This window comes from Hydra viridissima, unplaced genomic scaffold (genome assembly GCF_058129835.1).
Source record: "Hydra viridissima isolate aposymbiotic clone 2 unplaced genomic scaffold, HvirCarnegie_v1 scaffold_2, whole genome shotgun sequence".
Lineage (NCBI taxonomy): Eukaryota > Metazoa > Cnidaria > Hydrozoa > Anthoathecata > Hydridae > Hydra > Hydra viridissima.
The window spans coordinates 13319312-13336367 of NW_028324301.1; the positions used below are offsets into that span (position 1 = coordinate 13319312).

Here is a 17056-nt window from a genome sequence, read left to right on the forward strand (position 1 = left end):
TTTTTATTATGTTGAATATAAAAAATGTATTGTGTCAAATGCAAAAGAATAACAGAAACGAACAACTTGTACCATTCTATAAGCAAGAGCAATAGAAATATGCTTAAAGGAACTTGTACCGTCTGCGGAAGAGGCAAATGCAAGTTTGTTTCTGCGAATGAAGTCAATGGAGGAGACTTGGTGGAGTCGATCAACAATTTTTCAAAAAAAATAAAGCTTCCATGGGCAAAATTTCCAGGAGAAATGCACATTCCAGGAATGAATTTTGCAGGACCTGGAACCAATTTAGACAAAAGACTCACATCCACAGACATGTATCAAGAGTGGAGCAAACCGGTGGATAGAGTAGACAATGCAGCATACCACCACGATTTAGCTTACAAATATTTAAACGATGTTAAAAGCAGAAATGTAGCAGATCAAATGATGCTTGAAGAAATGAACTCCATTCCAAACCCCACTCAAAAAGAGATAAACGAAAGAAAACTGATCACTCCCATCATCAAAGCCAAAGCTAAATTCGGTCTAGGTGTATCTGTTAAAAAAAAGCACCGGAGAACCTGAAATGGATGGATCTAAAAAATCGTAGATTTTCATTATTCCAAAAAACGAGTTAAATAATTTTCTTTTCTATATAAAAGAAATGAGTTTTATTACAATTGAAAATTTTGATGAGAGTAAATTATCAGTTGGAGAAATTTACGCAGCAACCAAACCAGTAGTCTATCAAAAAGTGCCAGTAAAATATTCTTATCCAAGTGGAGATGGTCCTCTTGTATTACGATCTCCCATCTTATTTTCGTATGGTGTGTGTGAGAATAAAGATCCAGCAACACAAAAATTGACTGGGTATTCCATGTCCTTTGTTTGCTTTGATGCTAAAAAAGGAAAGACAGAACAAGAAGCAAAGTTTATTAGCATGATGGAAAAGATTACTTTGTTCATTAGAGGTGAAGTAGATAAATTGTCAGCCAAACTTAAAAAAGGAGGAAGAAAAAAGCAAATTAATTCAGAAGAATTGAGTATTTTAAAATATAAAGCTGATAATGTTGAATCTACACCAGTCTTTTATGCAAAGACGTTTACTAAAAATGTGAAAGATGAAATACTCATTACTTCTGTATTTCATAGAAAGAAAACAGATCTTGATATAAAAAATGGAGTCAAAGGAGAACGTGGTAATAAAAATTTGGTTAGATCTTCTGGACACGATTTTATCAACCAACGATGTTATGCTATTGGAGGACTTAGAATTGAGGGGGTGTATATTGGTCCTTCGATTGTGTCTATTCAAGTTAAACTGGTCGAAGCCGTCATCGTAAAAAATGCATCTTTACCTCATAGCATCATGATGTGTGAAGACATGAATTTAGAGGTGAAAGAAGATGAAATAGAGCAGGATGATGAAATGTAAAAACCTTTTTTAGATTCCTTGAATCCATGGAATTTCACAAGTGAATTTTTTAGATTCTTTGAATCCATGAAAAATCTACGATTTTTTAAAATTTTTCTGAATTTTAAAAAAAATGATCAACGTTGAAGGAATTGTACTACCGAACAAACCTCTCACCAACTTTCAATTAATAGATGCTGTGAAAAAGCTCAAAATTAAAAACTTTAGAGGTGTTTTTGTGAGGGATGAATTACCTAAAAAGCCAAGAAAAAAAGAATGTGGAATTGTTAACACGGGGGATTCTAGCACAGATGGGTTTCATTGGGTGTGTTGGTATAAAGACGGTGATAAGAAATACAGTTTTGACTCTTATGCCCAGCCACCTCTTGTCGAGCTAGTTCATTATTTGAAAAGTCCTGTCTTTTACAACAGTGAAAGGGTTCAATTTGGTGATACGTCTTATTGTGGACACTTGTGTCTTTACGTCTTGAAAAAATTACAGGAAGGAGATGACTTTCAAAGCGTTGTTAACACACTTTGGTGAAAAAATTTTTTCCATCATTAAAAAATGATTGACAAATTTGGAAGAACTGAATTAGGGAGGTATTTTTATGATCCTTATTCAGCAACAACTATAACAGGTGATCTCTATGTCAGAACAGATGGAAACAGCACCATCACTGCAGATTTGGATTACAACTCTCATAAAATCATCAATTTGGGTGAACCGACTAACGCACACGATGCAGCTACGAAGAATTATGTAGATACGCATGCGTCAGGAGGAGGATCATCGATTGGAACTGCAGACTTGGATTTGAATTTTCACAAAGCCATCAATTTGAATGAGCCAACTAATTTGCATGACGCTGCCACAAAAAATTACGTTGATGTGAGTTCGAGCCAGTGTGTTAAAACAGACGGATCCAGCACCATCACAGGGATCATCGACATGAACTCTCACAAGTTGATCAATGTGAGCGATCCTACCGCTTTAAAAGACGCAGCGACAAAAGGGTATGTAGACACCAAAGTCTCTTACAACACTATTTCATACACTGACATTAACATGACAGCTCATAAACTAACTAATTTAGCAGAACCCACATCAGCTTCGGATTCGGCTACGAAAAATTATGTGGACACGCATGCTTCAAGTGGAACGACTGTTGGAAATGCAGATTTGGATTTGAACTCACACAAATTAATTAATGTGACTGATCCAGTCAACGCGCAAGATGGAGCAACAAAGAATTATGTAGACTTGTTGTTACAAAAATCGAGTTTGACCAGTGTCGTTCCAGGATCTAGTTTTACCAGTTTAGGATTCAAGTCTCAGACAGTTGCAGCATTAACCACTTCGCCAGTGTTTACGTTTTCTGGAAAATCTGGAGTACTGAGAAGATTGTGGCTGGCTTTATACAGCACCTCTGGCACTAATATTCCTGGGCAAGTTTTTATTCGAATCTTTACTGACGGAGAAATCAATGTAGGAAATTATGCAGAAACCACGGAAGGAGTTGGAGTGGATCAAACAGGACTTGCTACCGATTTGCTTTTCTCACCATTGGGAGGAGCCTTTTACGCCAACTCTTTGCAGGGATGCAACATGTTTAACACCACTTCCTTGGGAGGATATTTCACATTGGACATGCCTTTCAGAAACGACGTCTCCATTCAACTGGTCAACAAAAATGCTACAGCCATCACGTACTGGATTCAACCGTTCATTTCCACACTTGCTTCCATTCCTGCGACCATCCCTCTTTACAAGCTGTACTGCAGGACGTTTCGATATTTGAATACCACTTACGGCAGCGAATACGTTTTGATGAACACCAACGGAAAAGGAAATGGTGTGTCGTTGAAATACATCAGGATGCACGTCATTGGCGCCTCTGGAAACTGGTGGGAATCTAGAGTCAGAATGTACGATGGAAATCTACCTCCAGGTAACGGTACTGTACTCACTCCTTGGACACCGTACAACACCAACAATTACACGTATTTTACAGGATATGACGGTGACAGCACATGCATCTTTTCATCCTCTGGACTGGAAGATTTTTATTTGTCGTCATGGAACGGCTCAAATTTAACTTCCTTCAACAACAAATCGACTGGACTTTTGTATCAATCCACTTCATCCATCGGTTCCGCCACCACCATCTCTTTTTACAGAAATTTTGGAGAAGCAGATTCTATGCCTACTGTCGCAGCTGGTAGAAGACTCGTTGTCACGCTCAACTCTGGTGATGCTCAAGTCGGTCAATCCGGAAGCTTTTACCTTCTTCTAGGACAAGCCTATTATTACGCTTAAAAAATCACTAGTGATTTCCATGAGCCTAATGTACAGATAAAAGAAAAAAAATTGAAAATGAGTTAAATAAATTTCTTTTCATATAAAAAATAACAATGAGTATGTCAGATAATGAATTTTTAGAAGATCTCTATGAAAGCGAAGACGATGATAGTTTTGTTGCTGAGGATAGACCTAGCAATTGGTATATGTTGGTTGACCCTGAAGATGATGATCCAGAGGATAGACCTAACAATAATATTGAAGCGAGTGCAAACAGACTTATATTTGTTGACGCTGAAGATGATGATGAGTCTATGTTGGATGACCCTGTAGTTTTAGATTACAATTCGATGAGTGTTGAAGAACAAAATGAATATGATGATTATATATATAATGAATTTTTACAAGATATGCGTAATGAAACGAGAGCAAACAACTTCACCATTTACAATGGAGATGATGATGATGATGATGATGAGAGAGAATATATTGTTGGACCACGTGAAATAATTATTAGACGACTCAGAACTACAGATGAGGATGGAATAAATAGATTAAAGACTGAAGCGTTGATTGAAGGTTTTCAAAAGGATGAATATAGAGTGTGTGCTTCTGCTGCTTAAAAACAATAATCATTTTATTCCTCACATACAAAGAATAAAATGGTGTATTAAAAATTAATTTTTTTGTGATAATAAAAATGGAGAATCATGTGCATAAAAAATTATTTATTAACGACCGAAAGGCTCGTCATAAATCATATCTTTTTTTCGACAAGTATTTGAAGCATCCTCCTGTAAAAGTGGGAAGTAAGTATGAAGTATTTGCTCAAAAAGAAATCACGTTGAACCGTTTATCCAAGAAGGTGATTGAATTTGTGTTTGGAATAAAACTTAAAAGCGGATTAGCTTTATTGAATTTGAGACATGCACACAATTTAAAGCTGAATTATTTCAGTAACTTTTTAATTTTTTCAGAGTCGGTGGATAATGCGATCATGGAAATTTATAACAGAAGCGATAAAGACGTCATTATTAAAAAAGGGGAAAGTTTAGGCTTTGTCATTTTCATAAATGAGTGAAAAAAAAAAATATTTTTTTTGTAATAAAAATGGAATACAATTACGATGCTAAATCTAAACTTTATCCAGGTCTTCCAACAGCTCCTGCAGATGATGGAGGGCATATTTACCGTCTTCAAAAAATAAGCGAAGTCCAAAAAGAGATGGACAACGAGAGGAAAAAGAGAGTGCATCTCAGCAAAAAGTATCATCGCGCTTTCAGAATCATTTCTTTTGTAGACTCTACGTTGCAAGCAGGTGGCGTTGCACTTGGAGTTGTTGGAATTGGAACTTTGAGCACCATCGCTGCTGCTCCTATTGCGATTGCGTGTGAAGGTGTGGCTATTGGAATGGGGTTTTTATCCATTGTAGGAGGACAAGTCAACAAAAAACTAGCACTAAAAGCGGAGAAGCATGAAAAGATTAAAGTGTTGGCCGAGTCGAAATTGAACACCATCAACAGTCACATTTCAAAGGCATTAGTAGACAACATTGTGAGCGATTCAGAGTATGAATTGATTTTAGACGAGCTTCAAAAGTTTAAGAGTCTGATGAAAGAAATAAGAACTAAAACAAAAATCAACATTGACGAGATAACCAAAGAGTCGTTGATCCAAAAAGGAAGAGAAGATGCGATAAAAGCGTTTAACAATTTGTTTAAAAAATCGTAGATTTCCACGGATTCAAAGAATCTAAAAAAAACTAATTTAAAAAAAACACAGATAAGTTTGTGTTTTACGTTTTTTTTTTTCTTGTATTTTAAAAAATGTCCTTTTTTAAAATACTAGACCCTAACAAGAGGGATGAAATTGTGAAAGAACTTGTTGAAAGAAGAAAAAGAATCTATCAAGATAGTTTGAATGAAAATATTTATGATGCTAATCTTCAGACTGATTTGAGCAAGCTTTACAAGCCTCTAATTGAAAGCAATGAAAAGATGCAAAACGAACTAAAGAGCATCGCATACAGAGAGGCTGAAAGCACTCCACTGGCTTTGACTTATCCAGAAAGCGATCTACCGTCCATTAAAAGAATGAATGTTGGAAATATTGCTTTGGAATATTTGTCAAAATACGCCTCTATACGAAATGTTGCAGACAGAGTGTTTGGAATTCACTCAAAAGAACGCGGAAAAATGTATATCGGTAAAAAAGAAATAACCATCGATGAAAACGATGTTGTTATTGATGGAGAAAAGTATAAAGGAACAATAGGACTTTGGGAGTTGATCACAAGGTCGAAACCTGAAAAAATCAATTACACTAATGATGATCTTGAAAATTATGGAAATATACTTATTAAAACTAAAGCAATAGAGTCTGATGCAAATCCAAACAAGCCAAAAGCCTCCAGAGCTGAAAAATACGTTACGATTATAAAGCCCATTTGGGAAAAATTCGTGATGAATAAAAAGGGTAAAAAAAGTCATGGTGTTATTATTCTTCCGAGCGATCCAAATGCTCTTGTGGAAAAGCTCAACTTGAGCATCGCTGCATGGCATGCTGGAAATAAAGGGTCAAGAAATGTAGCTGTTTCCATTTGCGATGAGCTGTTGAGACAGAATAGGATTAATAAAGACGAGTACAAGGCTATCATGGCGTATATCGATATGAAATAAAAAAAAATCTTTGGAAATAAAAAATGATCGTTTATAGAAATAGATATGTTAAGAAGCATATTGTGGGTGGAAGTGGAATCATGGACACGCTTAAGAATTTCTTGAGAAGAGCAGCATCTTCAAGCGCTTCAAGAGCAGCATCTACTTTGGCTAATAAAATTGCAAAAACTGAACTGGGGAGAGAAGCCATCATGGCTACTAAATCTGCAGGGAAAGAGCTAGCTTCAACAGCCATTTCCACTGCTAAAGATGTTGCTATTGATAAAGGTAAAAAAACCATTGAGAAATTGTATGCCAAGACTGGAACTCCAAAGCCAGCTGCAAAGAATGATCTCAGTCTTAAAAGCAAGGAAATTATTTCAAGCATTGTTAACAAAGCAGCGGTAGCAGCACCACCAGTTATAGATGAATATTCTATGTTTGGATCAGGATTGTCGAAGAACAACGCGATTAGAATACAAGACTTGGTAAAAAGAGGAAATGGGCTTTTGATTGCATGAGGATGTAAAAATTTTTTTTCTTTGATGTATAAAAAATGGCAAATTCCGATGTTTTAAATTTTACAGAAGAGATTATTGTGGATGAAGAAATTGAGAGATTCGAGTTTCACGAATACGAGCCAGTGAATAAGAATCTAAACGTGGATGGAGAAATAAGAATCAATATTGAGCAGCAAGATTTGTTCACGCTTCCATCTGAGGCATACCTTTTGGTTGAAGGAAGACTTTTAAAAGCGGATGGAACTTCCTACGCTGATGCAGATGTCGTTACTCTTGTTAACAACGGTATCATGTTTATGTTCAGTCAGATTTCTTATCAGTTGTCGAATCAAGAGGTGGAGACCGTTTACGAACCTGGACAAGCTACCACCATGATTGGATACCTTAAATATCCAGTAGAGTTCCCAGTGTCTGAAGGAATGAATCAGCTGTGGCAAAGAGACACAACAGCTTTAGCAGATCTTGTCAACAACTCTGGATTTAAAGCTAGACAAGACTACATCATCAAGCAAACTGAAGAAAAAGGAACGTTTTCGTTTTGCATCCCTTTAAAACACATTTTTGGATTTTGCGACGATTACGATAAAGTGCTCTATGGATTTAAGCATACACTTGCTCTTGTGAGAAAAAGCGATAGTGATGTTATTTTTAGAACAGAAGCAACAGCTGCAGGAAAAGTAGATCTAACTAAATTATCTTTGTTTATGCCTCATGTCACACCCTCTGTGGCAGCTAGCAACAATCTTTACAAAATCATTGAATCAAAAGTAGATGTTCCATTTTCGTTCAGATCTAGACAATGCGACACCATCGCTGTTCCTGTATCCAACAACTTTAGTTGGAGGCTAAGCGCAAGATCTGCTAGTGAAAGGCCTAGGTATGTTGTTGTCGGATTTCAAACCAATAAATCTGGAAGTCAAACAGAGAATCCTGCAGTCTTTAATCACTGCGACTTGAAGAACATATATGTCACTTTAAACAGTGAAAGGTATCCCGCTGTGGATTACAATTTAGACTTTAATAACAACAAATACTCAAGAGCTTATAGAGATGCTTCTAAGTTTGACAATAGACTTTATGGAACAAACGAAATTATAGCTCAACCCAATATATCTGCTATGAATTATAGATACATTTGTCCTCTTTTTGTTTTTGACGTAAGCAAGCAAGCTGAGAGGTTAAAAACTTCAGTGATAGATGTACAAATAAAAGCGACATTCAATGCAAACGTTCCTGCAAACACTCAAGCCTTTGCCGTTCTCATTTCCGATAAATTGCTCAGACTTAAATCAGATGGAAGCAGAATGAATGTTGTTTATTGAAATGTTTTCAAAATAATATTTTTTTTTAAATAAAAAATGAGATATACGAAAAAGGATTTGAAAAAATTACTGAAAGAAAACGGAATTTCCAAAACGTCAAACAATAAAATGTCTCTCATGATGCTTGCGATTGAAAACAACTTGATTGATAAAAACATATTGATTAAAGACGTGAAGGAAGATCGACCTGTGGGTAGACCGAAAAAGGATCTAAATCTGTTAAAAGAAGAATAAAATGATACAGTTTTTTCCATTTTTTCTAGAATGTAGTATCAAAGAGACTGACATAAATAAAAAAAGACATCTTGAGCTTCTTGCATTTGGAAAAACAGGTGTGTTTCGCGAATCTGTTTACGTCACTGAAAACGGAGATTTTAATATTCCAAAAGAGTACAGTGATGGAGAGAGAGACAAGCTTTACCGACTTGTATGGAGTGGTGAGACTGAATATTCACGAATGGAAAAGAAAATCAAAGATCATCTCAGTACTTGGAAAGGCTTGCCTAAAGAAGAAAAGTTAAGAATGATTGACAAGTATGTGCTTGGTTTGGATTGTGATTTCGAGGAGAAGAAAAAGATTTCTGGAAATCTAAAAAGCGCAATTTTAAATCATTCGCTTGGTTCCAATGACATTGTGTATGAAAACTTTAGAATAATTTTCATCAATGACATAAATTTTAAAAAATCGAATTTGATTTAAAAAAAATCTTTACAAATAAAAAAGATGACATACACAAGAAAACTTTTGAAAAAATTGCTGAAAGAAAATGGGGTTTCCAAAACGTCAAACAATAAAATGTCGCTCATGATGATTGCTGTTGAGAACAACTTGATTGATAAAGATGTCATTTTGGAAAACTCAAAAGAGGTGAGACCAGTGGGAAGACCTAGAATACATGAGAAAAAAGAAAAGAAACCTCTCGATCCAAAATATGCTAGACTTGGTTTAATTAGAAATAATCCTTTACATTTGAAAATAACTCATGTGGATACTGGTGAGGTGGCTGAGTACAAGTCTGCTTACGAGACTCATAAAAAGACAGGACATAGCTGGCAGTACTTTGAATGCAGAAATGGAAAAGTGATAGATGGTTACAAATATGAGATTTCTGGAGGTAGAAAATTTTAAATTTGATATATGTCAAATTTAAAAATTGAAAATGGTTTAAATAAAAAATCTTGTGTTAATAAAATGGAAAACAAAACGTTGAAAGAATTAAAAGAAATTGCTAAAGAGCAAAAAATAAGAGGGTATTCTAAAATGAGAAAGGGTGATCTTTTAATGGTTTTACAACCTCCTGCTGCTTTTCGTAGACCTACTGTGGTGAGGTTTGTTCAGCCAGCTGTAAAAGTTTCTGTAAAACCTACAAAAGTTTCAATAAAGCCAACAAAAGTAAGGATTGTTCCTTCCGCAGTGCAAAAGCCTCCTATTGCTCCGAAACCAGCAATCATTCCACCAAGACCTGTGGTAAAGCCTCCTATTGCTCCAAAACCAGCTCATTTGCAAAGACCTATCCTTGACGAACCTGTTTCAGATTTAACACCTGCTATAACACCAAAACCAGTCATTCCACCTAGACCTTCATTTTTTTCAAGTCTGACGTCGGCTGTAAAAAGTGTGGCGTCGTATGTTAAAACTAAGTTTAATGATGTTAAAGAATGGGTGGAGCCTTACGTTCCTGAAGTAGTCAAGAATCAGGTAAGCAAAGCAGCGACCAAAATCGATGAAAAAATAAAGTCTATCAAATCGCTTGTATTAAAAACAGAGTATAAACAGCCCTTGCCAAAACCAATTAAAGTAAAGTTTAAAATGACTGAACATTCAGCAGAGAGTTCTGTAAGACAATTTTCTTATAGACCTTCTCAATACCAAGACCTCGCATCCTTTTTTAATTTGGTGAGAGAGTCTGCCATTCAAACCATGGAGGGGGAAAGAAACACCAGAGTAAGAATTATTTTAACGTGTGAAATGAAATCTGTAAGCATGATGACTGGTGAAGAAGTGACTCGAGAAGCGAGCTTTTCATCAAGATCAGAGATTGTTCTAGCGACTACGGATGTAAGAGAGCTCATGGGTGAAATGGAAGGAAAAGTCTTGGAAAATAGTGTTAAATACAATGCTTTAGGATCTAATAGTATCCTGTCTAAGATTATAAGGATGGACATTAACTTTACTGATTACGAACCTATCAGCGGTTCTTCCTATATGGAGCTGCCTAAAGAGCTGAAAGACAAAAAGGCGATCATCAACATGGAAAACAAGGATGATCAATGCTTTAAATGGTCAGTCACTCGAGCGTTGAATTTAAAAAATAGAGACAACGAAAGAATCGACAATGATCTTATTTTAAAATCAGAAGAACTGAATTGGGAAGGAATGGAGTTTCCTGTCAAGCTTAATAAAATCAATAAGTTTGAAAAGAATAACCCAACGATTAGCATCAACGTCTTTGGGTATGAAAATAAAAAACTTTACCCTTTGAAAATATCTGACTTTGTAGATCGAAAGCACTGCATTGATTTGTTGCTTATTTCAAACGAAGACACTGACCATTACTGTCTCATTAAAAGTTTGAGTCGGTTATTATCTACACAAACATCAAATCATCAGCACAAAATGTATTATTGCAGAAATTGCTTGCAAGGCTATGACCAGGAAGAAAAGCTTCAACAGCATCAACCTTATTGTTATGACAACGATGCAGTAAGAATCGAACTTCCTAAAGAAGGGACGACGGTTCGGTTTAAAAACTATCAAAGGAGTATGAAAGTTCCATACGTTGTCTATGCCGACTTTGAAAGTTTCATCCAACCTCTTAACACTTGCACACCGAATTCTAAAGAGTCGTACACCAGACAATATCAAAAGCACGTTCCAAGCTCCTTCTGCTATTATATCAAATGCTTTGACGATAGCCTTTACAAAGGAGAACCAGTCATGTACACAGCTGAAAGCGAAGAGGATGACGTAGCTCAAAAGTTTATAACCATGCTTGAAGCTGACCTTATAAAGATTCTTGACAAGATTGATATAGTAAAAAAGAAAGTGGTAACGGATGAGGATGAAAAGAATTTTGAGACTGCAACCCTGTGTCATATTTGCGAAGATGATCTTAACAGTGACAAAGTGTGGGATCACTGTCATTTAACCGGAAAGTATCGTGGTGCTGCTCATAACAAATGCAACTTGAATTATAAACTTCCAAAATTCATACCCATCATTTTCCATAATTTGTCTGGCTATGACAGCCATTTGTTCATCAAGAAATTAGGTGGAAAGCTCAATTGCATACCCAACAATGAAGAAAAATATATCAGCTTCACAAAAAGCATCAAAGTGAGAGAATTTACTGATAAGAAGGGTAAACTTCGTGAAGTATGGAAAGAATTAAGGTTTATTGACAGCTACAGGTTCATGAGTTTCAAGTTAGAAGATCTAGCTAAAAATCTAAACAACGACCAATGCAAAAACGTTGCTCAATATTACTCTGGAGAAAAGTTTGATTTATTAAGAAAAAAAGGAGTTTACCCTTATGACTGGGTGAACTCGATTGAAAAGTTCTCCGAAACGCAATTACCTCCTATTGAAGCATTCTATTCCAAACTAAATGATGAGGGGATAAGCTGTGAAGACTATACGCATGCGCAAAACGTTTGGGATGTATTTGGATGTAAAACGTTTAAAGATTATCAAGAACTGTACAACAAGTCAGACGTGTTGATACTTGCTGATATCTTTGAAAATTTCAGAGACGTGTGCCGTACCTATTACAAGCTTGATCCTGCTTGGTATTATACCTCACCTGGTTTGGATTGGGATGGTATGTTGAAACTCACTGGAATTCGGTTAGAGCTTCTGTCTGATATTGATATGCTTCATATGATAGAAAAAGGGATACGCGGTGGAATTTGCATGATCAGCAAACGACATGGAACTGCTAATAACAAATACATGAGTGATTATGATCCTTCACAACCATCGAAATTCATTCAGTATTTAGACGCAAATAATTTATATGGATGGGCTATGTGTAAGCCTCTTCCTTTTAGAGGATTCAGATGGATGACTGAAGAGGAGCTCGCTAATTGGAAATCCATGCCTTGCATTCTCGAAGTCGATTTAACCTATCCCGAAAGCCTACACGATTTACACAACGACTATCCTTTAGCTCCTGAAAGACTAAAAATTAATAAAGTGGACAAGCTGGTTCCCAATTTAAACAACAAAGAAAAATACGTCATTCATCATGAAAACCTAAAGCTCTATGAACGACTTGGATTGGTCACTACTAAAATTCATCGAGGTGTCACCTTTGAAGAAGAATCCTTCATGAAACAATACATCGATCTCAACACTGGATTAAGAGCAAAAGCTAAAAACGAGTTTGAAAAAGAATTTTTTAAACTCATGAATAACTCTGTCTTTGGAAAAACCATGGAGAATATTCGAAAGCATGTTGATATTAAACTCATCACCACAAGAAAAGAAGTCTTGAAATTGTCAAGAAAGTCTAATTATGATAGAAATACCATTTTTGATGAAAACCTTACTGCAGTTCATATGAAAAGAACAAAACTCTTTTACAACAAGCCTGTTTACTTAGGACTAAGCGTTCTAGACATAAGCAAAACTTTGATGTTTGATTTCAATTACAACTATATCAAACCTAAATACGGAGATCGCGCGAAACTACTCATGACCGATACTGACTCGCTCATCTATGAAATCGAAACGGATGATTTTTATCAAGACATTTCTGACGATCTTGAAACCAAATTTGACACGAGCAACTTTTCTAAAGACCATCCTGCTATTGAAAACGTTGGGTTTAAAGTAGGGTTAAATAATAAGATTATCGGTATGTTCAAAGACGAGGCTGGTGGAAAACTAATTAAAGAGTTTGTAGGACTTCGTCCTAAGCTCTACTCTTACAAGATCGCTAAAGATGAACACAAAAAATGCAAAGGGGTTAAAAAGAAAGTCGTTGATAAACGCATCACTCATCAAGATTATAAAGACTGCTTATTCAGTGGAAATGAAAAGCTTGCAGCTATGAACGTTATCCGATCTCATCAGCATAACATTTACACCGAAGAGATCAACAAAGTCGCACTCAGCGCTAACGATGACAAAAGACACATCTTGCAAGACGGAATTCACACCTTGGCTATTGGGCATTACAAACTAAAACCGTGCTTTACATTTATGGACTATGATCAACTCTTTGGTCTAGAACACGAGGACACAAAAAAGGTAAGTCAACAAAAATGATTGCAGAAATTAAAAAATTAAAAAATTAAAAACACGACGCCATCTTGAATTCATTAACTATAGCAAATCACTATATTATAAAAATACTAATGCGGTATTTTTATAAATCACAATGTGACAGAATACACAATTCATGATTGCAGAAAATCAGGATGCAGAATTATAAAAATGTCAATGCGTCAGAACCCGATATGTCATTTTTTCTATAGAAAATGGAAATGCGCCAGAATCGGCAAGTCTTAGTAGTCCTAGACTACAGAGAGTGCATGGCTTACAGCCATAAATATAACTGAGATATTTTACCTAGATACTACCTAGATATTTTGAACTTAAACGATTCTACTTACCAACCCTATAGCAAGCCAGGGAATCAAATAAACTATATTCATAAGGAATCAAACCATCCTCCGAATATTGTTAAGCAAATACCCATTTCATTGGAACGCAGATTATCAAGACTTTCATCCAGTGAAAAAATATTCGGCAAAGCTATTAAGTGTTATGAGGAGGCATTAAATAAAGCAGGATATAGTCATAAATTAAAATATAACAATACTCCTAATAATAATACCAGAAAGAAGTATAATCGAAAGCGTAACATTATATGGTTCAACCCACCATTTAGCAAAAATGTGATCACAAAAGTTGGCAAATCATTTCTTAATTTGGTAGACAAACATTTTCCATCTAAGCATATTTTGAACAAAATATTCAATAGAAACACTTTGAAAGTCAGTTACAGCTGCATGCCGAATTTAAAATCTATAATAAACTGGCATAACCAAAAAATCATCGAAGATATTGAAGATCAAAATAAGAAATCCTGCAATTGTATCAACAGGTTGCATTGTCCACTAAATCAACTTTGCCTAACAGAAAACATGCTTTACAAAGCTGTTATTTCTTCAGACCTTCCGAACTATTTAGATAAAATATATATTGGCATAAGTGAACCGCCTTTTAAATTACGTTATGCAAACCACATTAAGTGGTTCAATACTGTAAAATACAAAAACGACACCGAACTATCCAAGGAAGTGTGGCGCATAAAAGAAAAAAACGGAAAACCTTTTATTAAATGGAGTATAATCAGGAAATGCCAATGCCTTATCAACCAAGCACAAGAAGATGCGCTCTATGTTTAAATGAAAAAACTGAAATTGCCATCTATAGAGGCGCAAATTTATTAAATAAAAAGCAAGAGCTGGTTAGTAAGTGTAGGCATATGAATAAATACATGCTTGCGTCATTTGACAGTAAAGACTAATTTGAAGCCATTAATAAGAACAATTCTTTTTTAACGACATTTTTAACGGTTTTTTCGTTTTTCTTTAATGTTCTCTTTTTGTAACGTTTTTTTCATTATGTATTTTGGCTGATGATTGCCGGCACGCCGGTATGAAACTTTAAGTACCAACAAAGTTGTCATCCTTTGCTGTATCTTCTATATATATATATATATATATATATATATATATATATATATATATATATATATATATATATATATATATATATATATATATATATATATATATATGCGTAAGTTCCGTTTGAGTTCCGTTTGTAAACGCATTTATACGTGTAAGTTGCGTTTGAGTTACGTTTTTAAACGCATTTTATATGAGTAAGTTGCGTATTAAATGCGTGCATAAACGCAGTTATTTGCGTAAATTGCGTTTACGTTTACGTAATTAAACGCAATAAATTGCTTCAAATGCGTTTGAGTTTGCGTGTGAGTTTTTATTTCGGAACGCAAACGCAAAACGCAGCTTTTTTTGCATTCCAATGTATGATTGTAGTGAATTAGATTTTAAAAAATCAAACATAAAAATGTATAACTTTTGTTTATATTTAGTTGTTTATTTAGTTTAAAATTTATTTTTTCAATCATTTTATTTTTATTTCTTTTTATTTTATTCTATTTATTTAATTTTTTTTATATATATTCATTTCTATTTTTTTAATTTTATAATATATATATATATATATATATATATATATATATATATATATATATATATATATATATATATATATATATATATATGTATATATATATATATATATATATATATATATATATATATATGTATATATATATACACATTATTTTCTATTTTATTTATTTTATGTTTTTATTTTATTTTTATTCTTTTATTTATTTATTTTTCATTTACAACTCGTACATCCCATTGTTGTTTTTTGCCAGTACATGTTTTATTATGGCCTAACCTGACTTCATTCTCAATATAATGAACATCGTCAACAACTAACTTTCTTCTTCGACTGTTGTTTACTTCATTGATACGGTTATCAGTGGTAGGTAACAATGGTAGGTTTAAAGCTTCTGCCATAACAACTTTTTCTATCAAAAGCGCTTTTCGTGCACTTCCTGAACCAAGCGGGACACCTCTTGATAATAAATACGTTCTTAAGTCATCTACTTTCCACTTTGACAATTCTACTGAAGTAAAAACCATATTTAAACAAATAAATAAGAGTAATAATCTTGGCTAATACAATAATCGCTGATTTTCGCATAGAATTATATATGTTGGAAGTTTGTTTGCTCCCAGGCGATCCCAAAATGCAATGCGTTTATAATGGCGTCGTTATCTGGCAAAAGGTCAATTTAAAACTTTTCTTTAAAATAAAATTTAAAATTTTGTGAAATTTTAATTATGCAAGATTTTTGTTTAAAAATAATCCGAAAACAAAAGAACTTTTTAATTACTTTTTATTACGTAATGAAAAAGTTGCGCTTTTTACTGTTTTAGTTTACGTACATAAAATACTATTCAACCGCATGTTGAAATACAGCTATCTGAATGTCTTTTTCAGTATTCCGAATGTTATTGAAATGAACTGAAGAAGACTATCAGTTAGCAAATAATTTTTTACATGAGAGTATAAGTTAGCAAGCATAAACTGACCAATTATTCAATCATTTGGTTGCAATCATTGCAATATTTTGATTTGGTTTAACAAAGTTTTAAATAAAATTCTAGGTTCCGTGAAATTGTTTTGGGATAACCAAGATGGCGGCCAAATTCAAAATGGGGCCGTTCGCAGTTTTTTTCGAGAAAAAAAATCTTTCGTAAAAACGCATTTTTTCACGTAAATTTTTTTTACGAAAAAAAGTTCGTAAACTCGAAGAATTTATCGCTGTTTGTATTTTTTTCGGCTATTGCTATAAAGCATAAAACGTATGCGTCACTAAAATTCACGAACTTTTTTTATTCGTAATACGTCATTGAAAACAACGATTTCTTTTTAATTTTTATTAAGTAGTCCTACTTAATAAATTTTATTAGTTATTAAGTAGGCTGTGCTGTCTATTCTATTTTTATGAATATTTTTACATTCTAGTATTTGGTGTTTAAAAAAACTGTGTAAAATTAAAATAGGAACATGATTTAATTTTTTCGGATGAAGACTTAGATTTCGAAGTTGCAGAAAATGAGCTTCGCCACCGATTGCCTTGAGAGGTTGGTGTTTAAAACATCACTTAAAATTACTAAACTTTGATGTTTTTTTATTGATTTTTTATCGAATAAAATCAGAAATCATACTAAATAGGCGCAGA

At 34.2% G+C, this 17056-nt stretch overlaps 1 protein-coding gene across 1 annotated transcript; it reads left to right on the plus strand.

Annotated features, from left to right (window-relative positions):
- Positions 1 to 7163: 7163 nt before the first annotated feature.
- LOC149892046 (uncharacterized) lies at positions 7164 to 8195 on the plus strand. The gene has a single exon (XM_090078055.1). It carries the CDS (start codon positions 7164 to 7166, stop codon positions 8193 to 8195), a length of 1032 nt encoding a protein of 343 aa, XP_089934181.1.
- The last annotated feature ends 8861 nt before the right edge of the window (positions 8196 to 17056 follow it).